Below are 26,720 nucleotides of genomic sequence, written 5' to 3'. Positions count from 1 at the left end.
TTCTTCCGCCACTTCATAGATGGCGCCACGGGTTTTCATTTCATTGTCCAGCTCGGAACCGGAGACCCAAGAGGCCCTCGTGAAACGAGCGAGGAGAGCGGCCTGCGCCAATGAGATCCCGGACTATCCCACTCGCCGATCTTCTAATGTCAAATACCAAATAAATGTTTTTTAGATGCGAAGTATCTCTTGCTCGGGGGTATGTAACGTGGCGTGGTCATCCGCACGCAGCGTTGTGGTCCGCACTCACACTACGCATGCGCGACTCTCCTCCTTCCCTCTCTCCAACAGCTGCGCGTTACTCTCTCAACTTCTCTACCAGCACCCGCTTGCCCTTCCCCTGCGTTCTCGCTTCTGCTCTCACGGCACATACACTACTCTCCTCCTCTGGTCTCCTCTCCTTCAAATGGCAGAGAGCTGCGCGCGTTCAGTCCAGCGCTTGCCTCGGTTGGCTCCTCTGAAATGCGGGCTCGACATGCCGAAATTCTCTCCTGCGCAGCGCCGCGCTGAGGGTCAGCGCATGCGCGTCCCCTCCCCTCTCTCTCCTCTCCTGCGCTGCCTCTCTCTCGCGCGCCTGTCGACGTTCCCCACACGCCCTGTGAGAATTAAAGGCCAGGCTAGAGGGACGACACGACGCGCGTAGTGTTCGTCTTCGCGTTCCATGATGCGAGGTCGGTAGCATGCCCAGCGAACGCCAACGGAACGCGATCTTGCAAGTGCTCCGGCTTCTCATCGCCTCATGGTCCCCTTTAGCAGGAGATGGTGTAATTTTTTAGGGGCGGAGCTCCTTAAGTGGAGATCTGGTCGGTTGTCGATCGTCGATCCATCCGGCGTACCCCGTAGTGTTCCCTTATCGTACAATAGAGGGCGCTGTCCCATAGAGATGCATGCAAACTGCAGTTGGGTGACGATATACTAGATGGCGCTGTACGCATTCTGTGTCGTCATCTCCATTTCTCGTCTCGTTTCCGAGAGGGCGCTGTCCCAACACCACCTAGATAAGTTCAGGCCTCTTCACTCCGGCGCGCCTTCGTGTGACGTCATTCAACTTTGCCCGAGCCTCTCACGCCAACACCACCTAGCTCACGCCGTACCAGCAGCGTTTCGGCGTGTCCGGGCATGTTGACAGGCAAGGAGGAGGGCGACCTCTCTCGAGAGAGCGAGCACCGTGGCACCGTGGTAGCCCGTAGCTTTGCGGCAGAGCCGTAAGTTGTCCGAGTGTCCGACAGGTGGCGGCAGCCGTGACAATTATTTCACTCTGTCGTTGAACGAGACCACGCGGCCACGCCGTGCGCGCTGTTCCGTGTTGCAGTTACCGCTTCCGCCGAATTTATTTTGTTGACGAATGTATCCTGAGACATGGGGCGGTGTTGTGTACCCAACTGTCGAGGGAACTATGACAATGGTCCGAAAGTCCGGTTGTTTTCTTTTCCGAGAGACGCTAAGCGAAGAGCGGAATGGCAGCGGGCTGTGCGACGGAGCGACGTCGACGTGAGGCTGTTGAAGGACCCCAAGGTAAGCTGCATCGAGCGTACCCCTTCAGAATTAACGAGATTTCTCGTAATTATCCCAGGAGATTCTAATTGGTGTTTTTTTTTTTTTTTGTTCCGGTCACGCGCAGGTTTGCGAGCGTCACTTCAAGTCGGAACACCTGCGCACAACGTCAACGTATACGGACTGCGATGGACGAACCATTGAAGCTCCTATGAAGTTGACACGGCTGACTCCAGACGCCTTCCCAGCCATTTTTCCAGACTGCCCTTCGTATATCTCGAATTCGCGCACGTCGCGAGAAGAGCCTGAACTGAAAAGGAAGCGGACTGAAAATGAGCTACTCCAGAAAGCCATACACGAGTCCCAAGCAGCGTTTGAAAAAGAAGAAAAACAGTACAAAGTTTGTAATCTGGGTGAACTGATTTCTCGGGTTAACGAGCGTCCAAATAAGAAGTTTTGGTGTACAACAGCCTGCGAGACGTGCCTCATCGTCGCCCACATCGAACCGGCGTTGCAAGCTCCGGAGATGCTTGTATCTGTGGTGGTTACAGAGGATCTGTCCGTTTCCGTGTATTTTAAGTGCGCTCCGTTGGTGTCGGATGATGTGTGCATTCCTGACGAAGTCCGTGATGTCCGTGTGCTGGACAACCTTCTAGACAGCGTGGAGCGATATTGTGAAAAGAAGGCCCGTCAACAGGAGGACAAGGTGGGAGGAGTGCTTAGGCTTGTTTTATCCTTGCTGGATGACATTTGTGATGATGAGCTGCATGATGATGAGAGGGCTGACGCACTAATCTTCCTGAAGGAGCAGTGCAAGCTGCTGACAAAGAAGAGCAATGGCGTGCGGTATTCTGCAGAGCTTTTAGTTTTTGGCAGTATATTGCACACAATTTCTCCACATGCCTACAAGTTTTTTCGCCACAGCAACAAGCTTGTCTTGCCGCATGACACTACCATCAAGCGAGTTTGTGCTGCACATGATGTGAGCCCATCGAAAGAGCAGTGCGAAGAAGGTTTTCTGAGGTACATTAAGCGCAGAGCAACCATTCTGAAGCCTCATGAAAAAAATGTGACTGTCATGCTTGATGAAATACACCTGCAACAGTTTTTTGAATATAAAGGTGGCTGCCTAACAGGGTTTGCTGCGCATTGTGCGGAACCAGCAAAGACAGCGCACGTGTTCATGGTACAGTCTTTGCTTTCATCTTATAAAGATGTTGCTCATATCCTTCCGGTAACTCGTATCACAGCAACGGAGCTGCATGATGTTCTAAAGACACTAATCATGAGGCTTGAAAGTGCTGGTCTGCATGTTGTTGCGGTCGTAACAGACAACAATGCCATAAACAGGAAAATGATGTCTCTGTTTAGCGAGCAAAATGAGCCAGGGATTGTTTTTCCTCATCCTGCCAACCCGCAGCAGTCATTGTTTCATGTTGTGGACACTGTTCACTTGCTCAAGTGTATACGCAACAATTGGCTCAATCAGAAGGATGATGACAAGTCGTTTTTGTATCCTCCTTTTGAAAGCTGTGGAAGTGGTGAGGACCAAAAAGCTTCGTTTACTTTTTTGAGGAAGCTGTACCAGGGTGAACAAAGCAAGCTTGCAAAGGTTGCCTGTGGTCTGAGCTATAAAGCACTTTATCCAAGCCACCTAGAGCGTCAAAATGTGAAATTGGTGTTGAAAGTTTTTAACAGCTTTGTGTCATCAGCTTTGTCACTTGAAGCGCAGAAATTGCATTTGGCTGCACTGCAGGAAACGGCCACCTTTATTGATTTGATTGTCAGGTGGTGGAGCATTGTAAATGTTAAGACTCCAGAAAAGGGGCACAGACTACGTGATGTTTATCAGCAGCCTGTGAAGGATATGTCTTGTTTGCAAGTTCAGTACCTTGATCAGTTCATTACCTGGCTTGACAGGTGGAGCCGGAGGGGAACCACGGCTGGAGGTTTGACAAAGGAGACCCACTTTGCTCTCCGGCTAAGCACGTATTCATTGATTGAGCTGTCACGGTATTGCCTTGATGAGCTGGGCTTTAGGTACGTCCTTTTGGGGAAGTTTCAAACAGATTGCCTTGAGGCCAGGTTCGGGAAGTACCGCCAAATGTGTGGATCTCACTACAATGTGTCAATCACAGAAGTATTCGAAGCGGAGACAAAGATTCGCTTGCAGGACACTTTAAAGCTTGAAGACATGCCGCTGTCATTGGCACCTAAGGAACAGGAGCTTGATGCCGAGATGCTAATAGCAAAGTATGCCATCAAACTCACCCAAAGCGACCTGAAGGCATCACAAACTGACGTGCCTGCGTTGGCATACATTGCAGGCTATTGTGCGCATGCTGCAATTAAACGTCAGCCATGTGAGGATTGTCAGTCACAGCTCATGATCACTGACCGAGAACTGCAGCAAAGTGAGCACGTACTCATTGACAGCATGAGCAGAGGCGGCTTGAAGTTTCCGCAGCCTTTTGTTGTTAATGTTGTTCTTGGCACTAAGATAGTATTAGAGCACCTTGTCAGTAAGGAACAGGAGCAGCGGTTTCATGCAGAAGCCAACCAAAGGATGGTCCTCTTGAGCATCATGCAGTTCCTACTAAGCGACGGCGAGGAGTTGGACATGTGTGCAAGTGGCCACCATCCAGATACCGTACTCAAGAACATTCTAAAACCAGCTGTCAACACGCTTCTAAAAAACTATGTCGCTTGCAGGAATGACAGTGTCATGAAAGAAAAAGCCTGTACAAAGCAAAGAAAGTTGCTAACGCTACAGTAAACTTTGCTAGTGGCCCCTTAGCTAAAATATGAAGCAAGCTTTACTAATGGCTAGTTTTTTTTAAGCTGGCCGGTTCGTATTTCTTTTTGTCCCACAATGTGAATATGGCTTTGAATATGACTGTTCCAAATGCTAAATGTTTGTTCCTTGTGATACACTTTATACATTGTAATAAATACTCCAGTAGCTAGTTTCTTTCGTTCTAAGAGCAGTTGTGTTTTTCTGTTTGCCCCATAATGTGATTACGGCTGTGAATATGACTGTACCAGATGCTAAAAGTTTTTCACTGTGATAAATTTTGAAACATTATAACGAATAATCTAGCGCCTTGTTTTTTTTTTTTTGCTTAATCTTGTCAGTTTCGGTTTTTGTGTTGCACAATGTAGTCATAGATGTCAATATGACTGCTAAAAGCTGGAAGTTCGTATGTTCCTTGTGATACATGGTACTTACATTGTAATAAATATTTTGCCAGGTGCCCGGGACTTGTGTACGTTTCTTTTAAGTGCAATCTGAAGCAGTTACGTCCGCCGAGATGGAGCGGAACAGCACTATTTCATCTTGATGTGAAATAACGTTCGTTCAGAAATTTTATATTCTATGCCTATATCGCGGCAATGCAGAAATTAATGTTTTACTCATCTGTAGTGGCCGCCGCGCGGGAAGCGTCCGCGCCGCAGCGGCTCGCGCGCGCGCGCTTCGACGGGCCAGGTGCGTGACGTCACGGCGGCAGTGAAGAGGCCTGAACTTATCTAGGTGGTGTTGGCTGTCCCATAGACATGCGTAGAATATGCAGGTTGGGTGAAGGTACGCTAGATGGCGTTGGCGGTGCAGCTGCTCTCCGATTGGCTGCTGCGCGGGCTGCGCGGGGATCTCTCATTCCCCGGATCGTCGCCGTACGAGTGCGCTTGCCGGATCGTGCTGCTTGGCGGACCATGGACGACGAGGAGCGCCGGGTGCGGAAGGCCGCTGCGGCTCGTGCGAGCTCGAGAGGCCGCCGCGAAGCGAGCGCGGCGCCAGGCGGATCTCGAGGCGGTGCGCGTCCGCGAAGCCGCCGCCAAGCGCGTGCGGCGTCAGGCGGATCCCGAGATGGTGCGCGCCAAGGAGGCCGCTGCGAAACGTGAGCAGCGAGAAGCGGACCCGGAGACGTCGAGGGCTCGTGCTACGGTTGCAAAACGTGCGCAGCGAGAAGCGGACCCGGGACTGCGAGAGCGGGAAGCGGCTGCGAAGCGTGCGCAGCGAGATTACTGCAGGGCGAAACCAATAAAGGTTTCACGGTGTAACCGTGATTGCTTCAGGAGCTTCGCCCCAAACTCTTCATCATTCACTTCGTGGATATGCTGTGATTTTTTTTTCTCTCTCTCACACACATTAGTTCTTCCACTGTTCCCTAGTGGGCGCTAGGTGTTTGTGCACACAAATTACGTTCTATAACAAACGCTATCACATTTCTTTGGACATTCCGTTTTACAACTGGGCGCCGAAGTACAGGAATGCAGCGAAAGGTCCTATAAATATGTCCGATCCGTGGCCCAATCTGAGTGAAGTCCGGAGATTAAATCATTGTGAGAAACACAATTAATAACAGAAAACAGACTTCCGCAAACGCTCCGTGCGCCATTCACACACAATAAGGCATGAAAAACAATATGGAGCATTCGGCGAGAGGGACATGCAGGGCTAGCACAGCGCCTGCAATTGTCGATCCCGGAGGGCCCGTATTTCCGCTTTAAAAATGACTCTACGTTTCAGCAAAAGTTGACGCCGCAGTAGACCAGTGTATTTGCAAAATGAGGCCAGACATCACAGTGCCATATTCCAGTCGAAGTTTGGAGCTCGAATCGTGCATGGCATGTTAGCCCGTTCACGCAATTTGGCAAAATTTGAGCGCATTTGGTGTGGCAGAAAATTCGGCAAAGCAGAGATGGACGCTGGCATCGTAGCGAGATGGCTGGATATTTGTGTGTAGAGCGTCCCGCAGGACCTCATTAAAGTTATTTCAATCAATCAATCAATCAATCAATCAATCAATCAATCAATCAATCAATCAATCAATCAATCAATCAATCAATCAATCAATCAATCAATCAATCAGTCAATCAATCAATCAATCTTCTGCTGCAATTCGGTGCAGCGATCGCTCCTTATTCTGCGGTTTACTTTGATCGGCTGTGTCGAGTGTACAGTCATACCCGACTATCTCGAACTCGGATAAATCGAATTATCCTTCATATCGAGCTATTTTCGAACACGACGATGCTTTAACGTCGATGCACAGAAAAATATACGGCGACATCGAACAAAAATATCCGAAAACCTTAATATATCGAACACCGTGGAACGTGAAACGCCCCAAGAAGTTGGCTTTATCTCACAAGAGACTTGCTTTTCTTTACGGAAGGGGTCTTTCCCGCATGCATTTGAGACAGCAAGCGGTGCGATTAGGAGGGCACCGCACGAAGCGAGTAGAAACTGCCGCTTGCCATCACGTGCTTTCTCCCATGTACCCGCCCCTACATGTAACCGCACGCCCAACTACAAACTGAGGAAAAAAAAAACTACCAAAATTTCACCGCATATTGTTACGAAGCCGGCTTTCTTGCATTGCCGTAATAAAATGCCGTGAAGCCAATCTACGCACCGAAACTACTGTAAATTGTTTAATTAAAACCTTTATACCGCATTTTACGATATAACGAACGGATTCCAGTTTTTTTTGCGAGGTCGACATATGCGAGTTTGACTGCATGTATGCCAGGTAGGTAGTTGACGTAGCGACTGTAAAGTGGGCATAATTTGCAGTACTTGCAAACTTCTTGACAGAAGATATTTTTCGTGAAAGAACGGCCGTAAAGAATGCAGAGAGAGTGGTTCGGGAAAGAGGAAGAAATGTAAGGGTCGTGGGGGCACGGCTCAGCGCCATTGGGGATATGGAAGTAGGAAGTAAATTTGACAGGAAGAAGGAGAGAGTAGCATGGCAAGAGAGTATCTTATCAGTGCAGGCGGGAGCACGAATCATAGGCGTTCGTCTATAGGGCGGCAAGGTCCGCAGGAGCCGCGAACTCGAGGAAGGCTCACCGGACTGGCATCTTCGGCCCCGTGCGCGAAATAGGAAGTCCTCCACTGTTGTCGCAGGGAGACCGAGCAGGGGATAGCGGCTCACCATATTGCATCGATCGTTCAGCGGCCAGAGCGCTTCCTCGTCGTTGCATCTGCAGCACGCAGGTGAAGAGCAGTGACCCGTGGAGTACATGCGTGCCACAGGATATCACCAGTTCGGACCAGGAGGTCCAAATCGGGGCTGTCCAGATGGCCTGTAATTTGGCGGAGGGGCTCGCCCTTCCTGTCCCCACGTGGGTGCGGCCCGCAGGCGACCACCCCTCTTGAGGGAATCAGCTCCTCAGGACAATTTATAAATAAAGTTCATTGACTGACTGACTGAGGGCAGACGCTGTTGTTCCGCCACCGCTAGTGCCTCTCCAGGCTGGACTCCGTTAGTTGTGGCGGTGGTCTGCTGCTTGCCACCCTCTCGCCAGGGTAGTCCGAAAGGGCCACCGCTGTGGTGACTGGGGTGTCGCCGTGGTGTCCTTGCTGCCTTAGGGGCGGCGTATGCCTCCACGTTCCCCGCTATCCCAACGTGCGAGGGAAGCCAGTGGAGGGACAGACGCACACCGTTAGCTCTGATGGCGGTTAGCCTGGCGTGCAGCAGTGCCACGGTGATGCCGGCTCGGTTTGGCCGCAGCAGCGCTTGTAGGGCTGATCAGGAGCCACGGAGGATCGCCACGGGCTGTTGGGGTGTTGTAGCAGCGAGGTGGTCGGCTGCCAAATGAAGAGGAGCTGGCGTAAAAGGGAAGGCGACCCGTCCGTGAACACCAGGAGATGACCCCGCAGCCTGTCGTGGATTTTCTCCACGGCTGACTGGTGGAGCTCGCACGCCGGTTTCCGCCTTCTGCTGAGGTTGTCCAGTTCAAGCTGCACGTCCATAGGCTGCTGGCGTGATGGAGTGGGCTGGATAGAACAGGGAGGCTGGGTCACCAGTTCTTCATAGAGAGCGCAGATCTGTCCCATCCGAAGAACAAGTGTCAGGAGCATATGCGTGAGTACGGGGGGTGGGGGTGGGAGTTATGAGGGGCGGCCGCCCAGGCGGGGTAGGCAAAGTCTGCCCAATACTTTGACTTAGTAAGGGTGGGCGCTGCGATGAACCTTCCCCTTCCACACCCCCCCTGATAGGAAACCCTGCGCACGCCGATGGTTAGGGGCGTCAGCTAAAGCTAAAAGAGAGGATGAGCTAAACATGAGAAAAACAAGATATTTTTCAGTAATTCACTTGAGAATGGAACACACTAAAAGCATTTTCCTTCATCAGTCATTGGACACCGCTCATCGAAATCGCCAGCGGCGAAGGAGTAGTAGAATAGAGTATAGAGCAGAACCTTGAAACCGTGGCACACAGTCACGCTGGGGTAAGCGCTTTCCATATTGACAACGAGAGTGGTTGATGGCGTGAATGTGGCAATTTGGAAACTATGCCACCGAGGGGGACGAATAAGATGAACTGTTACTGCTAGTGAGCAACGTTTTCGCCGTTATTCTGTCGAACTGCCGGAAAGAACCATCGTCGTGTCCTGCATGTATGCGTTCGGTTTTGTTGTTCGTGAGAATATGTGCGTATGGTTTTGATAGAAGCAGTCTGCGGTTGGATCACAATCTTCGTTTATATATCTATTGTTAAGTGCGTGGAATCTTGCACGCGCTTTCAGTACACCGATCGCCTTTGAAGTAGACGAGGAAGAAGAACCAGCGAGAGGCTCCAGCTGATACCTCATCCGATCCCCCACAGTGGGTTGCGCCAGGTTGCGAAGGTCCAACCAACCAACCAACCTCATCGGTTGCTCCTGTATTGCTCAAGATGGACAGCATCCCAGCATTTGGTATGACCCGTACGACTTCCTAATCAGCATAAACTGCTCTTTCTTTATGGCCTTATAACACGGCTTCTTTAACCGCATTACTGGATTTCACCGACCAATGTTGAAGCAGTTGCATGCTTCCGTCCTTGAATAACCGTCGATGTCTCGCTTGATGGATGCAAATCAACATCATTCCAACCGCTCAGTGGCCTTCAACTGAACATAACGAAATGATGCAGCAAGTGCACGCTGTGTATGGTGCCGATAGCATATGTTCTTTTTTTTTTCAGTAAGAAATAGCAAAAAGTAACCTGCTACGCGCGTCATACGAAGTTTTTCGAACGCGCCTACAGCACGCAAAAAAAAAAAAAAAAATGTTGACGATCGAGTTGGGCGCGGAATCTTGAAAACAAGCAGAATGTGATAATATAAACGGTGGGAATTTTCGCGAATGTCAAGTCGCGTTATTTCGTTTGGCTTGGACTTCCAGGCGTGGTTATTTGTATGTTATCGACCCGGGAAACTCGTAGCACATTGAACAACCGTAGGCGGCGGTCAAAATTAATCTGTAGTTCCCCACTGCGGCGTGCCACATAATCAAATCGTGGCCATCATACGCAAAAACCCAGGGTTTAAGTTTTTTTTTAACTTAGAATGACTTACTTGGCGCTGTTTGGCCAGACGTGGCTCTCGCGCCACTAAATATGCATGAATGAATGAATGAATGAACGAACGAACGAATGTATGAATGAATGAATGAATGAATGAATGAATGAATGAATGAATTGAGGTAATCCCAGCGCTCATGTGAACACGCGTTATTGAGCGTAATTCATGTCCGCGCAGTTCCTGAAGGCGACGCCAAGAAGCCACCGCCTCCCCATCGGGTCGTGACATTCGCCGGCCAAGACATTGAGAGTAGGTATACGTGAATATGCTAAATTAATTGTAGGCGTTACAGAAAACAAGTAACCGATTACAATTACAATTACTTCCTTTAAAATGTAATTGATTACAGTTGTCAATTACGGCCCCAGGAAAGTAACTGAGCAATTACAGAAATGTAATCGATTACTTTTGCGTTACTTTCCTTCAAAATTTGATTGCCGTAACGCAATAACGCAAGTCTACTCATACAACGAACTACTGTGGCTTGCATGGTAGAGAGAAGGCTGGAGGCTTGCGTGAAGGCTGGGTGGCTTCTGCGATATAGTGTTACACGTTGATAACTTTCAAGTGAAGTTGTTTTTAAAAGTTGTCGTCGCTCATTCTTCCACATTTCCTCGTTGAGAGGTCGGCTGCTACACTGAACACTCTCAATGTATGCGCTAAAGGTAAGGGCGGTATTATAACGTAGCAACGCCTTGCGCACCAGCCCGCGGTTGCACAGTGCTTCGACGCCAATGTCCATGTCCTCTATGAAGCGTGGCGCTTCGCTGTGGCTGGCGCTCGGGTAGGGCGTTGCAGGTAAGGCCAAAGAAAAGGTGAAAAAAAAGTGAAGGACACTTTGTAAATTCCAAAGTGCGTTCGGCGAACGCCTGTGGCCATTCGACTCCGCCGACGGACGCCGCCGCTGCATTGCGCAACAGTTGCGCAACGCGCGTTGGAAGTATCAGCGCAACTGTTGTGCGTTAACGGACGGACGCCGCCGATGGACGCCGCCACCGCGTTCCGCAATGGTTGCGCAACGCGCGTTGGAAGGAGCAACGCGCAACTGTTGCTATGCGCCGCTGTGCCATCACGTGATTGCTGAGAGAGTGTGAGGCGGAGAGCCCACAGCTGGCACCGTGCCAGGGCACGATCGCACCACTGTGGTGCGATCTTGTACGCGTTCCAAAATAAGCACGGATGCGTGGCATTACATCCAGCCGCACGTGACCGCACGCGATTGGTCAATGCAGGGCCGTGACGTCTGTCGCGGTTCACATGGGCCATTCGCGTGCGGCTGGATGTAACGCCACGCCTCCGTGTTTATTTGGAATGCGTACAAGATCGCACCATAAGGCAGCTTATCACTAGGGGTGCCAAGCCTGAATAAAGTGCGGCATCGCTTCTCTTTATTTTGCTCTTTCTTTCTTCCTTTGTTTCTTTGTTTTTCTTTCATTTCTCTGGTTCTTCCATGCCTCTCTTTGCCTTAGTTTATTTCTATTTCTTTCTTTTTTTCTTTCTATTACTTCTCTTTCGATCTTTCTTTCCTCTTTGTCTCTCTCTCTTCATTTCTTTCTTTTTCTTTTTATGATTCTCTCTTTCTCATTCTTTATGTGCTATGCTTTACTCTCGCCCCTCCTCCTCAACCTCACATCTCTCCGTCTCACCCTCGCTTCCTCTTTCTACCCCATTGCTATACGATACTATACAATGCTATTCTATGTTCTGTCAGCGTGCCTGGATAGCCGAGAGGTTAAGACGCTCGTCTTCGGCCGTGGGTACGCGGTTTCGAATCCCGCGGCCTCACGAGGAATTCTTTTCGCCAAGATTTTTTCGTTCTTCATATCTTTCTTTCTGTCTCTTTCTTTCTCTCTCTCTCTCTCTGTACTCGTTCTCTCCTCTCGCCCATCAGGGTTATTACAGGCCACGCCGGAGAAATCGGCGCACGTGTTTCGGGAGCGAAGCAGAAGATGAAGCAGATGAAGAGAGCGCGTGCCGATTCATAATGATGATCATTTCTGTTCGCACCACCCGGCGCAACGAAAAGCTTTAAGAGCTCCGCTCTTAAAAAAAAAAGTAATTGTTTACCGGCAATAAATCACAAGAAAACGTAAAGAAATTACCCAGGACGTTGCTGTTTCGAAAACGTAATCGATTATATTACAAAAAACAAGAAAATGTAATTGATTACAAGTAATCGATTACTTGTAACGCCTTACGTGCAACTCTGATGCTACTGTATACTGTAACTGTACCAACAAGTCTCAGTGATGAGGATATTTTACGCTGTAGCGTTAATGCTCATATTTGCTTCGATCACTTTCAAGGCGAGGTATACAGTGAGTGACTGTATGCGTAAAACATTCATCCGGGATATTAAGTTGGGCGAGCTGGTTGAAGTTCATTTCCTTTGAACGAAATGAATGTTTCAAAGGAATTCATCCGGGGCACGAATTCGGATCGCTGAGGAGTGGATATGGATGCGGGCTACAGTTACATACCCGCCATTAGCGCTCTGGAAAATTGTTACTTTTTGTTACTATTTGCTACTTTGAGCGCGAGGAGTAGAACTTTAAGTACTCGTTTTGCTTTGTTAGCCACAACATTAATGAAAACTAACAGACCAAGCTAAGTACTTTGTCATTCTTGCACGTGCGCAAAACTGTTCGCACATTTCAGAATTCTGTACCCATTTAGCGGGAGAGCCACAGGCAAAGAAAAAATCTACTTAAAAATGATTTTCTTCAGAAGATTGCAACTAATGAAGAAGACTGGCGCTCGGACGACAGAGCTCGAGTATTGCGCGACAACGTGTTACTTCGCATGCATTCAGAATCTCATCCACTTTTATTGAATATATGCGCGAGTAACGTACCACAAACCTACTGCATACCCTGCTTAGGTTTTTTTTTTTTTTTCAACCATCAAAACCGGCTAAAATTGATGTGTTCATATTCACTTCGTGTTGTCGCAGTGGACTAATGCTTTCGGAGTATTTATCAACGCAACATTAGCATCGCAAGGGGTTGTGACACTTCCACGGCATATTTCCGTTGCCGAATCGAGTTGTTCTGCCGGCGCACTCCTAATGTGGTTGCGTATGTACGGCCACCCGGATGACATTGAGCGCTTACTTTTAATTAGCGGAGGCATTTTCTTCGCAGGACGCATTGGCGATCTGAATTTTAACTGAGCACGTGACAATAATGCTGCCTGCGATGTATACCTTCGGGCGAAGCGCCAACTCTTGTTTTTGCGTATACATAGGGTCACGATTACGCGACGAAAACAAGGTCGAGGACGCGCCTCATTGGCAGCCGTTCATTTCGCGCGCCAAGTATGTGCGCGATATACATTGCCGATTACAGACGCAGCGTGTGCATGTCGACTCGTGTGTACGTATGTAAATGCGAGGTTTGCGTGTGCTCGAGGAATCGGAGAGAGGCCGACATATCGTTGTGCGATTGGTTTGTTCAAGTCCCTAGCTGCAGCTATTGAGTCGTGTGTACATAAATATGCACGTGCTTTCTTAGACATTTTATGCAGCCTCATTTAGACGCATGCAGCGCTTTTCATGGAGGATGTTTATAAGACAGTTTAATATGCAGAAAGTGATAGGAAACGCTCTCGTTCGGCACCCACCCCGGTGATCGATGAGGAGAGTTTCTTTTGGTAGAAAGGATCGGCAACAAACCCATATAAATAAAAGGGAGACCCTATATTCAATTGCGTTTTCAAGTCTATCTTTAGTTTGTCATACTGGAACGATTGCAACGTGAGCACTTGATGCTTCAGTATTTCTTCGTCATCGTTGCGGGTCATGACAACGCACCGCGGTATCTAATGAAAAAAAAAAAAAAAACGTTTTAACCTATACGTGTAGCGTTAAATATGAAAGTATCTACAAATGCAGCATATTGGTCGATATATTGATGTTCGAACAACGATTTGACAAATTTATGTTTTTGTTTGTTTTCGTGAATCCTTACTTTTTTATTGTTATCTAAAAAGTAAAATTTAATAGAATCTATTTTCTGTGTTAGGTTTGTAGATCTATATTTATCTGATTGGTTTTTCCAGCTGTTCTTCTACGTTGGTCACATTGAACCAGCTCGATCAGATCAACACCACATGAGCAGCGTGAAGTCTAAAATTCTATGAACGCAAGCCGTAACGGATAAGTAAAATGGAGTTTTCTCTTTAGGAAAATAAGAATGACGAAAGCGAGAACGCAACGAATACGTCCATGTCTTTATGTGCACAATGACTGTCCTAATTTGTTTGCGCAGGCTTTCGCAGGTTCACTGCTTGACGTCATAGCCTTGAGCTGAACCGTCACACAGTGAATAGCTGAAGAGAAACGCTATGTACGTGGCAGAAGAGTTCAATAAAGCAGCGAGTGGCGCTGTAATTAGTTCGTACATACTCAGCCTTGTATCGCAAACAGAAAAGCTCTTAAACAATTGTACAGGAACATGTGTATTTAGCTGGAAATCTTGAAAAAGAAAAACAAAATAATCATTTCGCGCTTTCCGCTCCTTTGTTCTGGCTGAAATTTCGCAGAAAGCTCGCATTTTATTGTCCATAGCTTTCAATCTAACCCTCGGCACGGTTACTTACCTAGTTTTTGAGAAAAAGAAAAGAGAAGTTGCGTTAGTTTGTGAAAAAAAAAGAAAATCTGCAGCGGTTGCTCTTTAGTAGGTTCCACATGGCGGTGACTCCGACCTCTGCGAGCGCCGTCTTTGCAGCCGATGATTTTTTTCACAAAGAAATCGAGTTGTTTTTTTTTTTAGCTCTAGGCAGGTAACTTAGCCTAGTTTTACTTTAAAAATATAGACGATAAAATGCGAGCTCTCTGCGAAATGCGAGCAAGTACAGAGCAGCAACCAAGCTCGAAATCTTTATTTTTCACCTAAGCTTTCACTGAAAGATGTGCACAGGTCCGTGCATACGGGAAGAACATAAGTGGCAATCAGACAGTGTATGTTGGCAATCAGGGGCCGGCGTATGCTGATGGACGCCATTTTGACAGGTCTGATTCACATGTTGTTATGCGTTTAGAGGAGTGGAAGAGGAATAAGGGTGTGTGTGTATGGGGGGGGGGGTGCGACCTGTGTTGTCATCAACTATTTTGACCTGCATTGTACTGCCCATGTTCTGCTTGAAAACATGCAGGTTAATCGTCTCTTTGTTGCGCTTGTTGGTTCAGACCAACAAGCTCAACTCTTCATTCTTAGCTGCTTGCTAAGCAGGCTTCACGGGAGTGCAGCTTTCGATGCATATACCTCCTGGACTCTGGGCTACTCTAATAGTTGAATTTCGTTGAGATGCTCATCGATAAAGTGGAAAGCGACAGCAAAATACTGCTGTAGGTCTGAAAAAAAGGGTGTCCTTTCTGTTCTTGTTGGCGTTCGGTAGTCATTTTGCGTTTGCACTGTTTATCATCATGTGCTGACATGGATGAGCTCAATCCATGGTTGCTCTCAGGTCCAGCGCGCGCGCGCGCGCGGGGATTACAAAATAAAGCAAAGCAGAACGGCTGGAATATAGTTTGTCAAAGTTCCCCGCGCATACGCTGCCCTGATAGGCAACGGTAATTTATGGTGTGGTCTCTGTCTCATACGCGCTCGTCTTGCAGGGACGATGAGTGCCGAGATGACACAAGACGTGGTGGCCACGGCACCAATGTTCGCAGCGCCGACTAGCGACCCCGCCCACCTGACCTCCGGGGAGTTGCAGCACCTGCGACTGCTTCACGCAGACGCCGTGCAGGTATTAGATATACAAGAGTGAATGCTCGTTGGTTGGACCGATGGCGAGGCATACACGGACACGTACACGCGTAGACACCTCAATATGAAATACACAGACGTTTCAGCAAAGAGTTTTCCATTAGTGTCCTTCTAGCATTCAAGGTGCTAGCTTGACTGAAACTACTGGCTAGCATGACTGAAACTTCTATTAATGGGCGCCCAGTACAAATACCCTTTCGAACTGCCCGAAAGACTAGTATCTAGTATATAAACGGTGGACCGGCACTATTCCTGAGGTCTATTGAACCGTATAATGCATTGTTAGTAATATGATAGTCTTATCTCAAGCGCATCGCTTTTAGAGCGTTCCTAGAGTGTCAGGTCTATGAAGTGAAAACGTTTAGAGGACGTGCACACACTCCGTGCGACGTTGAGGAAAACACTGAACGTCGACTAGTTCTTTGAGTGACTTCGCCACAAGGATGTTTCTCTGTTTGCAATGTTCTGAATCTGAGCTGTGCCCTATCCTTCTGCCATTGTGAAGGCATTCTACTCGTAGCATCCCGACCGTGACTATAAGAAATCCTCGGCTCTGCTTCTCTACGTCTCACAAGCGTCCACTTGAGTTCGGTAACGGACAAAGTGCCTTCAAATAATCGACTTGAGTTTAAATGCCGATCGAAGTGCCACCATTCAAGCTTATAGTTAGGGGTGTGCGAATAGTGAAATTTCACCTCGAATCGAATTCGAATCGAATAGTGCCGAAAAGTGGTCAGAAATGTCGAATATCGAATCGAATATCGAATACCACAGATTTTATTGAATATTGAAGAAAAGAACAAAGAAATTAAATCTGATGTCCTCGAGCACATAATGCGGTGAGTGACTGCTACCGGAGGACTACAAGATTGTCATGCAGAAACACCAGCTCTTCTACATGACCTGGCTTAAGTTTCTCTCGCCGTCACGTTACGGTGTTTACGGCAGTTGAAAACATGTGCCCACAAGGCACCTCAGCAGCAGGGCTGGGAAGGTATCGCAAGGCAATTTTGGCAATAGCTGGATAAAGTGCAACTCTGTGCTTTTTCTAGTATTTCAAAGGACCATCCTTTCTTGGGATCAGGGCTCATTGAAGTTTATTTGAACATGTTGACTATGAGTTCTGAGCTCAATGTGCTGGTTATTTTTTGACGCTAGCAATTCAACAGTCTCCCAGTCTGTTTCCTGGCCTTCTTTTCAGTAGCCATGATGGGCGGAAATGACATAATCTCCTTTAAAATAAACATGCACTCGCTTCTGAACCACGATATCGGTGAAAGTCTGACGAAAGCCCTACAGTAACGACGTTAGCGTTAGCTTTAGCCACCTTACGCTAACAAAGTTGCACCATTGCCCTTTGCCACGTTTTAGATATTCATCTGTTCGAATTATTCGAAACTTCGAATACTAGCTAATCGAAAGTCGAATCGAATTATTCGATTAGGTATTATTCGATTCGAATTCGAAACTAGAATATTCGCACACCCCTACTTATACTATTTCGGTTGTTGGCCCTGCTCACACCTTTCAGGGCCGCGCTTCCTCGCTGTCCGTGGCCCTGATCATCGCGTGCATCTCGAGCATCGCGCTGGCGCTCATCAAGATCACCATCAAGCGCCACGACAACATCAGCTCGGCCGAGTGCGTCTTCTTCGTGGGTACGGGCATTCTGGTCAGCGTGATGCCCACACTGTCCGACACGCTGCAGCCGTTCGGACCGGCCTCGGCCCAGAAGCGGCTGGGGGTGAGCGCCGTGCTCACCACGCTCGCCTACATCCTCGGCTACATGGCCGTCCAGTTCATGTCGGTCGTCGAGGCCACCGTGGTGGCCGCCATCACGCCCATGACCACGTGGTTCACCATGGTGGCCGTGCGTCGCAGGCCCTGTCACTGGGTGCTGGTGCCCGTTCTGGCCTCGTGCGTCACGGCCATCGTGCTGGTGCTCAAGCCGCCCATACTCGGGTTCCAGGTATGCATACGGCCAGCCTTATCTAGCCCTGAGACCTGGTAAAGGCTGGTAGCAATGCGTCTACGGCATCAGAGGACATAAGGTTGTAACATGATTTTGGCGGATGAGGACACCGTGGAGTAGAAGAACACCAGCATCGCCACTTGGCGTTCTGGACTAGTAGAAGGACACAAAGTGGCGTTTTTGGTGTCCTTATACTCGTCTGTGTCCTTATTCGCCAGTATCATGTCACACAGCTATAACCAAAACTAACTAGCCCAGCTGTCAGCACTAAGCGAGACAAAAGGTTGCATGTCCTTTGCAGCCATCCCTTGGGGAAAAAGACGCCGTATTTTACTGGACTGGGGCAATAAGGAAGACAATGAAAAAAGTTCGAATTCGAAAGTGGGCGATGAATAGGCAGAAATGTATGAGCTAGCGTAATTCAATGTGTTGCTGAACTATATTTTGCAGTTATGTACAGCGAACACTGCGGAATGTAGCTGGAGACGAAATGCACAACCGTGGTCGATCAAGCGATCTCTTGCTTTAGATCTCTAGAGACATCTCTTGTTCGTCCGCTCTTCATCCCTCGTACGTTGAGCTCGTGTATCTATCGGGTATGCTCCTCAACGCTTACATCCGCAAAAGCGGGCAAGAACTGTAAATGAGCACAAATGAGATTTAACCATATAGCTTAAATTCTCGAATAGGCTGATTCGTGAAAATTGTACTCAGCTTGGCTCACTCAGACTCGCGGTCGTTGCAGAATCTGAGTGGACTCATGATCGACCTATGGTGCCGGGTGGCGTCGGGTGTTCCGCCTGTAAGAGCGATCGACGACAGTGTAGAAATACTACTTGCGTAGTCAGTGAATAGACCGATATCTTCACGTTTACAGCACGTGCAAACCTGTACCATCACAGCAGTACAACATTCGTCGATTTCCTGCTGCGCATGTGTTCAAGACAACCGTAAGTAGACGGCAGTAAGAATTAGCAATTGCGAGAAAGAAAATAGGGATTGCTTTAGATTAGAGTCTTACTTCATTTCGCCGTGAAGTTAGTTTTAGAATATTAGAAAATTAGCCGTGAACTCAGTCTATTACACGCGAGAACAGCGTTTGATCTCGTAGTGCGTCGTGCGTGCAAAAAAAAAAAAAAGAAAAAGAAAAGAAACAATCGGCTGTAGCTTATGCACTTCATTGGAGAACGTAAATGACTGCTGGAATGTCATCTTCTTGCTTTACAGAACAAGCTTCAACGTGAAATGGTCATCGGAGGGTCGTGCGGCGTTGTGTCCACGCTGCTAGTCGGCGTGGAAAACGCTTTCAAGGTAAGCGTGCGTGTAATGACATTACGTAGCACAATTTTGTGAATAGAGCGTTTTACGTGTAATCGCCGCTAGTTTGAACGAAGGCCCGAATTCACGAAGAGTTTAGTTAGTAAGAGTCAGTTGTCATTGCCCGGCGCTGCCTCCACTAGTTGCATGCATCAACGTTCATTTCCGAAGTTTTACGTGTCAGAACCACGACATAATTATGAGGCACGCCGTAGTTAAGGGCTCTGGAAATTTTGACCACCTGTGGTTCTTTAACGTGCACTGACAACGCACAGGATATACACGGGCTTTTAGCGTTTCGCCTCCATCGAAGTGAGACCGCCGCGGCCGAACCTGCGCCTTTCGGGGCAGCAACCGAGCACCGTAACCGCTCTACCACCCCGGCGGTCCATGAATCGACATTAGGATTGGCTGGAATTGGCCTTCGCGAACGATATACAGTAGTATGAGTTGTTTTTTAAAGTGAACACTAGTTCTAAATCCCGGGTCTCAGACGTAAGCAGCAGACGAAGTGACGCATTAAGAAAAATTACGTGTGATGGTATCAGGCCCGTAGCCATGGAGGGGGGGAGGCTGGTGGCCCTCGCCCCCGCCGAAATAATTTTGATGGAGGGCGGTCTTTTACCGACAATACATAATGAAAACAGGTGTTTTTCTCAAACAGTCAAGGCCTTCAACAAGTGCCCCCCCCCCCCCCCCCCCATCCGAAAAAAATTCATGGCTACGCGCCTGGATGGTATCTTTTCTTGCTGTCGGATTTATTTGAGAGAGAGAGAGAGATGAAAAACATTTATTGCAAAAAACGGGATGACTTTTGTTGTGTTGAAGTGGTTATAGTGTCCCGCTACTGAGGATGACATCGCTGGTTTAATTCAATAAGCCGCGGTTTTATTTGGCCGGGCGTAATTATAAACAAAAATGCTTATAAACCGAGCTTTCAATCAATCAATCAATCAATCAATCAATCAATCAATCAATCAATCAATCAATCAATCAATCAATCAATCAATCAATCAATCAATCAAGTCAATCAATCAATCAATCAATCGATCGATCGATCGATCTCGATCAATCAATCATTCAATCAATCAATCAATCAATCAATCAATCAATCAATCAATCAATCAATCAATCAATCAATCAATCAATCAACTCTGAATGCGTGAGCACAATGTTGCTTTTACAATGCGCAGGTGAACATGCCCGGCGTAACGCGGATCGTGGTGCTGTTCCACCTGTCTTGCGTCATGATGGTGATCTCGTTCGTCGCCGGATCGTTGGCGGGCACCTTTAACATCATCCGCAGCGGCCCCGAGGTCTCCGAGTTGCTGTTTGTCGTCTACCTGTCCTACGTGTCTCACATATCGCTCGCCAGGCAGGTGAGACGCTCACGGGAAAACAATCACGGGGGTTGCTATTATAATGTTTATTTTGACCTTATCTACTCGTGTTCTCTAATAGGACCCTTTATGAGTGCTACTTTGAGATGCCAACAGTGCCGTCGGCGAGCAGCTACTTGTGTAGTGTGCATGCGGCCGGATGCGTGGCGCGACGTGCGACTAAATTTAGTCTCGGCTGGTATTAAACGACCTGCACTTCAAATACAAACATACATGGTAGCATAAACAAACTGCTTGTACATAATAAGAAAGTAATAGTTATCAACAAAATATATCTTTCTGGCTGCCTCTTTAAGCGCATTTTGGGGTTGGTCTAGACAGCAAATAAAAGAAAGAGAGTGCGGTGAGGAGGGCAGCATCAATCGCTCGATTTGAAGGTGGACGTTCCGCTTCGATTAAATGTTCTCTTTCGAGTGATTGAAAGGTAATTGGCGCAACTTCTATATGGAGGCAGTTACTTTGCCTCTCGATCCTGACATACGGAGCGCCACTTTTCCAGCGACACGAAAACGCGGCGTTGCCTTCGCTGCATGGCATGATCCGGATGATTCGGCACGGAATAACCAAACACCACTACGGCTTGCGACATATTAGGATTAAGGACTTCGCCAAGAGACGGTTTTTCTCTTCCGCGGCGCGCCCGTCTTAAGGGTCGCGCATTCTTGCAAGGTTGCGTCGTCTTACGACGAGCCTTCCAGGCGATCTCGCCGCACAGCGCCAGCAACGCGAACGTGAGGCCGAAGGCCCACACCACCAGAAGACCGTACAAGTCGTTGAGCTTAAGGGCTCGACAGACGCACTTCTCGCTAAACTGGGTGCTCACGTCGCGAAACTTGCTCCGGTCCGCGCTACGCCGTCTCACGAGTTTCAGCGCGCACATCGACGCTCCGGTTTCCATCAGCCTCTGGGACACCACCGCGAACGCGGCGGCGTAAGGCGACCACTTGGGCGCGATCATGACGACGTGGACGAGGAAGAAGTCTTGCTCGGCCGCCACGGCGCCCTTGAAGTCCTTGCCCGTGTAGAAGCGAGCCTCCTCCCGGTTGGTGACGAAGACGTGCGTGCCCCTGGAGACCTTGTCGAGGCAACACAGCGTGGTCATGCAGCCGCCCATACGCAGCTTCTCCTTGAGGTGCTCCTTGAGCACGCTAGAGGCGCTGCGCAGGTGGAACGTCAGGATGTCGCGGTAGTAGCGGTTGTTCTTGACGCAAAAGTCGACGCTCTTTCGCTCGAGCGCGTCCGACAGCTGCTCGAGCGTCGTGATGGGACGCGTCTTGGGCGGGAAGTTTGTGTACGACGTCAGCATGCCCATGAAGCCGGCGGAGATGATGAGGGCGAACATGAACCAGAAGGCCACGAGAATTCTGGCACTGCTACGCCTCGAAAGTCGCACGTCGGGGGCATGGTTGACGAGAGCCGAGGAGAGGTAGAAGAAAAGTTCGACCGCTTCTTCCAGAACGTCGGGAGACTTGACGACGCTGGAGGTGGATCGAGACGCCGTGATCTTCACTAGGAGTATTAGATACACGCACAGGGAGGCCCAGACGGCCACCCAGAGGGCTCTCGTGAAAGGTCGACCGATGATAGTGAGATCAGTGATCTCCGTCGGCAACGGAGAGAGAAAGGTCAAGGAGTCGTAGCGCACCACGCCGGCGATGCTGAGTCCGTGCCATATACTCTCCGTCAGGTAGATCTCGAAGCTTCCCAAATCCTTTTCCTTCATCTGGACCGCGCCGACGGCGCCTGTGAAGAGGAAGTTCTCGCGTCTACGTCCGAACTTCTCGTACTGGCCCGCCGTGGTCAGGACGGCGTCGCTCTTTCTAACGATACTTTCGACGATGGTCGCTTGAGGCTCGAGCCGCATGTTCCTGTAGTCCTTGACGGTTGGGACGCTGCTTTCGTTAACGTACCTGAGACTCGCGAGGTCGCGGAGGTTCCTGTCCTCGAATGCGCGGTCGTCGGGGCCGGTGAAATGGCGGAGACCGTCGGAACAGTTGGCGTACGTGTCCAGGGCAACGTAAGACGAAGAGGCGCTTACAAATATGCCTCGGCAGCCGACGTCGTGGAGCGTCTTGGACATCGAAGCCTCGTCCGGGGTGACGTCCTCGGCTGCTATGAATATCCAGCGCACGTGAAGGAATGGCCTGTCGTAGTTGCGGACGCTCGTGAGCAGGTGCCCCAACGAAGGCTCCCAGCAGGTGACCACGACGTCAACCTTGTAGCCCTCTATCGTGTTCACGAAATGCAGGAGTTCGTACATGCCCGACGGGCTCCAGACCGCGTAAGGGAAAGGGATCCGTTTGGTTAGATCTAGAGGGTAGCGCCGGTGTTTACAGTTCTCGATCACGTTAACCGCGTAATCCTTTCTCAGCGCATTGTTGAGGTTGGCTGACAACATGGGGTGCCAAGTGCTTTGGGCGAGCGTTATTAAGGAAAAGCATAAGCCCACAGGCACCGAAAATTTGTAGGAATGCATCGATACACAGGCTATGCTTCTGAAGCACTCGGTCTTGGTCAGCACCGTGCCGGGCGTTTATATATGATCCCCGCCAGGTTGTTGGTTATGCGGGAATGTTTCCATAGCGACGAAAGATAGTACAAACACGCGCGATTCCCGAGTGTGGTAAGAGAAAAGGACGAAGCTCTTCCCTACAGTCCTCGATGTCAATTGCGGTGCGCTTTTGTGCCGTTGCAGAAAAGCCCCATTAGGAAACATCCCCGACTCCTATTCTGTTTCTGCGAATGGCTTTGTCGTACAGGCACTCGCATCGATGCAAGGCGGCAAGGTTCGCTTGAAGAACGGACGTGATGGAACATGATGGATTTGAGAGGTTGTGGCCGACACTTCGGCAGAGAGCATTCCGCATTGTTTGTGTTGCGTTCGATACACGCGCGGCAATATTTATGCGACGGTATAAGCGCGCTTGCGGACGTATGTAGATGTGCACGATTTGCGTGGCGTATGGCGTACGCTTTCTCGAGAGCTATTAGCAGTGTAGGCATTCGACGATAATCGTCATTTGTCGTTACCTCTCTAACCTGGAGTAGCTTTTTGCTTTAAGGTAGAAGCTTACATTGATGTTGACATTTGGCCACAGTCTACAAAAAAAAAAGAAAAGAAAAGGAAAAGAGCAGCGCCAATCATTGACGTCTGTCCACGAACCCACGTGGCAGGCCGGCCACAGTTTTCTATATTTCGCACCTGTGCGTGGTGCAGTACGTAAAATATTTAGGAAATTGCATCAACAAAGACTATATAAAAGCATCGAAGCCCTGACATAACCTTAAATGCGAAGAAAAAACAGAGTTTAAAATAAATTTAAAGTAGAGTTTTCAACTTCCCCCGAAATTTTTTTCAATTTTGCACGTGTGTACATATACACGCATACGTACAAACACGTGCACGAACGAACATACGTAAAGAATAGCTGAACACCCCTCCCCCTTACGCCCCGCCCCGAACAATATTTCTGGCTATGGCCCTGGTAACAAATTGCGCTTCTAATTAATGAATAATAACAAGGCACCTCGAATACGAAAGCGAAAGATAATTGTTCCATGCGAACGTGAGGACAGGCAGTGTGGCCACTGCTTATATGGAACTAGTTTGACGCTTCTTTGGTCTGTTTCCATCCAAGGGGCTTCGGTGTTACACGTTGCAAGGCCACCGAGAGGGAAGTAATTTGTCGCATTGGATGTGCGAGGGTCATCGTAATCGATTTGATCACACGTCAAGCAAATTTCGTGCGGTGTGCACGTTGCCTTTGAATAACACTTCCTGGTATAGTTAGTAAAGTAAGACAGGGCACGCAAACTAGACTCAGATAACATGCCACAAATATAAAGAAAAGAAAAGGCATCTTAGGCCCGTCACATGGATTACGACCTTGTCAAAAAGAGCGCACCAAAAGCTTACACCACGCTTGAGCTTCGCCTTGCACAAGTGGAACGCGATAGCGCAATCGGGGCCCCGTTCGCATCGCTTTCTCATTTGCCTTGCCACCGCTTCGCTTCTCGGCGGACACCTTAACCGCGCCGCGTGGACAGAAGCGCCTGTGCGCATAATATTGACCGTTTTCGCATGTTCCAGAAAAAAAAAATTCAGCATCGGTGAGAGAAAAATATGGATGGCTTTACTATGACGTTCTTCATGATCGTATCCTGGTTTTGGCATATTTATATATATATATATATATATAGATATATATTATATATATATATATATATAATGTGTGTGTGTGTGTGTGCTGATGGTTGGTGAGCCATGACATTGATGCACTAGCGCACAAAAACACATACAAGCACACATAGACTGTCGTCACGTACGCATTGGATTTTTAAACAAAAACGTGTCATAGCTGTGTAGTTTTTTGTGGTCTTGATCAGGGGCGTAGGCAGAAAACTTTTTTTCTGAGGGGGGGGGGGCCCCTTCCTTGATCTGTAGTGGGGACGACGCAGGCAGATGTGGGTCGAGTCATTTTCTGCTCTGTCTTGCCTCTGGCAAAAAAAATTTCGGGGGGGGGGCACGGGCCCAGGTGTGCCCTAACGTGGCTACGCCCCTGGTCTTGATCATGCATTCACAAACTGCCATAGCGCACGCGCGTATTACTCTGCACGAGGCGAGTCTTTAGACAGTAAAGCATCGGTTGCAGTCCAGCGCTTGTGTTTGCATGTTCTTTATGCATGCGTGAATTTTTTTTTTTGCGCGCTGCTTCATCAGAAGCCACAGGGACCCTTATGCTTTCACCTAGGAAGTCTCGATGGCGAAAATCATCTTCTTTTTAGTCTCAGTTGATGTAATGATCCTCCAGGATCGGATGCGTTGCAAGCTCTGTGCACCTCACCTGGTTTTGTACTGCCTCCGTGATCGGCCCGCCTTTGACCAAGTGACGATGTCATGTGATGACGTCATCATCTGACGTTACGTGATGAGGCCAGAAATTTTGGCGATTTGTGACGTTCGTGATGAGGGTCATCACGTGATCATGATCTTTTTACGTCACTCGTGTAGGCGCCGACGCCGTTGGACGTCGACGCCGCTCAATATTTCGCGTTTGATGAGGCATCTCAACGCTTTCGCCTTAATCACCTCAGTTTACAGATAGGCGAACTAAGGTTATCATGTGTGTGCACAGGTTCGCCGCGAGCACACGTGGGTGATTCTGCTGGTGCGAATCGTGGCCAACATCGTGTGCGCCATGGTTCTGGAGAGTGCGTTCGTTGACCCCGACCTCCTGGACCCGGTGCAGTGCCTGGCCGCCGTCATGGTCGTCTTCGCCGGCGCGCTCACCACCTTGCACCTTCTCGTCGAGGGCCAGGAAAACTCGCCCCTGGTTGCCTCGCACCGATTCCTGCAGCTCTTCACGTAGCTTATTTAGACCAGCAGCGCTACCTCGACGTGCCTCGCTTCCCCCTCGTGTTTGCTCAGAACGCTATCTCTCGCTTTAAGATATTGTGTGCAGAACGTTCGAACTTTCAATATATCCATTTCTTGAAAAAGAATTGGTTTATAGTTACGAACAAGTGTTGTCCTTGAGCTAACGGTTTGACGAGGGAGGCCTGTACCTGACGAAGACAGGTGCATTTTTCGAAGCTCTTGGTTCAGGGACATCCCTTATTCGAATACTGCTGCTCACACAAAACCTTAATATTTTCGTGAACTATTGTATTGTCGCCTCTTCTTTTCTTTTTTTTTTCTTAGAGAGCTTTAGTTTTGTGAGGGAGCTCAACATTAGAACATTAGAGAGCTCCGGAAAGTGCTATCCGTATCGCTTCTTGAAACGCACGAAGTATAATTGCTGAGTTCCTTGTATAAAGCGTCGAGAAGAGAGACAGACAGACAGGCTTGGATGAGCCGTTTTTATCGACCTTGTCGTGGCTGAACTTGAGCTTGTGCCGGGACATACTGCGTGCCAAAGCCATCGTGACCATCTCTCTCCTGGTGTGTTCCATGGTCGAACCGTTGACTTGGGATCGAATGCAATGCATCGGCTCTTCAACTGGGCTGAAGGTTATGTCCAATTTCTATTTCGTGACGTTTCCGAGCTTGACCTATACTCTGCGATGGCGATACTCTCGTGCGCCTTCTTGGCTACAATCCTTCTTCGAACGATGTTTTCAAAACTTTTAGTCGCCTTGCCTTCCGCGCCTGTCATTGCAGCCGCCAAGGCCTCGGGGCATGTCTTCAAACTTTTCTTCGTTTTTTTTTCCGTTTCATCGGTTTGAGGTATCATTTTCTAGAGTGCATGCACTCGCAGGCTTCTTCGCCCCTTAATAATAATTTTCTTTTCGCATTGGCCTACAGTTAGGTAAAGGTGAAGTTTTTTTCTTTTTTTTATATTGAATTGTGACGTAATGATGTCACATAGCTAAAAAAGGTGACCGAACCCGTCCGTGCACAATGGTCCGATG

The 26,720-nt window shown here is 48.7% G+C and overlaps 2 protein-coding genes across 2 annotated transcripts; both read left to right on the top strand.

Moving 5' to 3' along the window:
* Positions 1–981: 981 nt before the first annotated feature.
* LOC119390135 (uncharacterized) lies at positions 982–15,621 on the top strand. The gene is made up of 4 exons (XM_049415217.1): positions 982–1,515; positions 1,622–2,369; positions 10,027–10,098; positions 15,467–15,621. The coding sequence occupies exons 1-4, from the start codon at positions 1,360–1,362 to the stop codon at positions 15,619–15,621; spliced, it is 1,131 nt and encodes a 376-aa protein (XP_049271174.1). The 5' UTR covers positions 982–1,359.
* Positions 15,622–17,146: 1,525 nt separating this feature from the next.
* LOC119388791 (uncharacterized) lies at positions 17,147–25,702 on the top strand. The gene is made up of 4 exons (XM_037656202.2): positions 17,147–17,589; positions 18,820–18,903; positions 20,103–20,288; positions 25,445–25,702. The coding sequence occupies exons 1-4, from the start codon at positions 17,302–17,304 to the stop codon at positions 25,676–25,678; spliced, it is 792 nt and encodes a 263-aa protein (XP_037512130.2). The 5' UTR covers positions 17,147–17,301; the 3' UTR covers positions 25,679–25,702.
* The last annotated feature ends 1,018 nt before the right edge of the window (positions 25,703–26,720 follow it).

This window comes from Rhipicephalus sanguineus, chromosome 4 (assembly GCF_013339695.2).
Source record: "Rhipicephalus sanguineus isolate Rsan-2018 chromosome 4, BIME_Rsan_1.4, whole genome shotgun sequence".
Taxonomy (NCBI): Eukaryota; Metazoa; Arthropoda; class Arachnida; order Ixodida; family Ixodidae; genus Rhipicephalus; species Rhipicephalus sanguineus.
The sequence above is the reverse complement of the archived record's forward strand: the minus strand, read 5'-3'. Positions and strand labels throughout refer to the sequence as shown.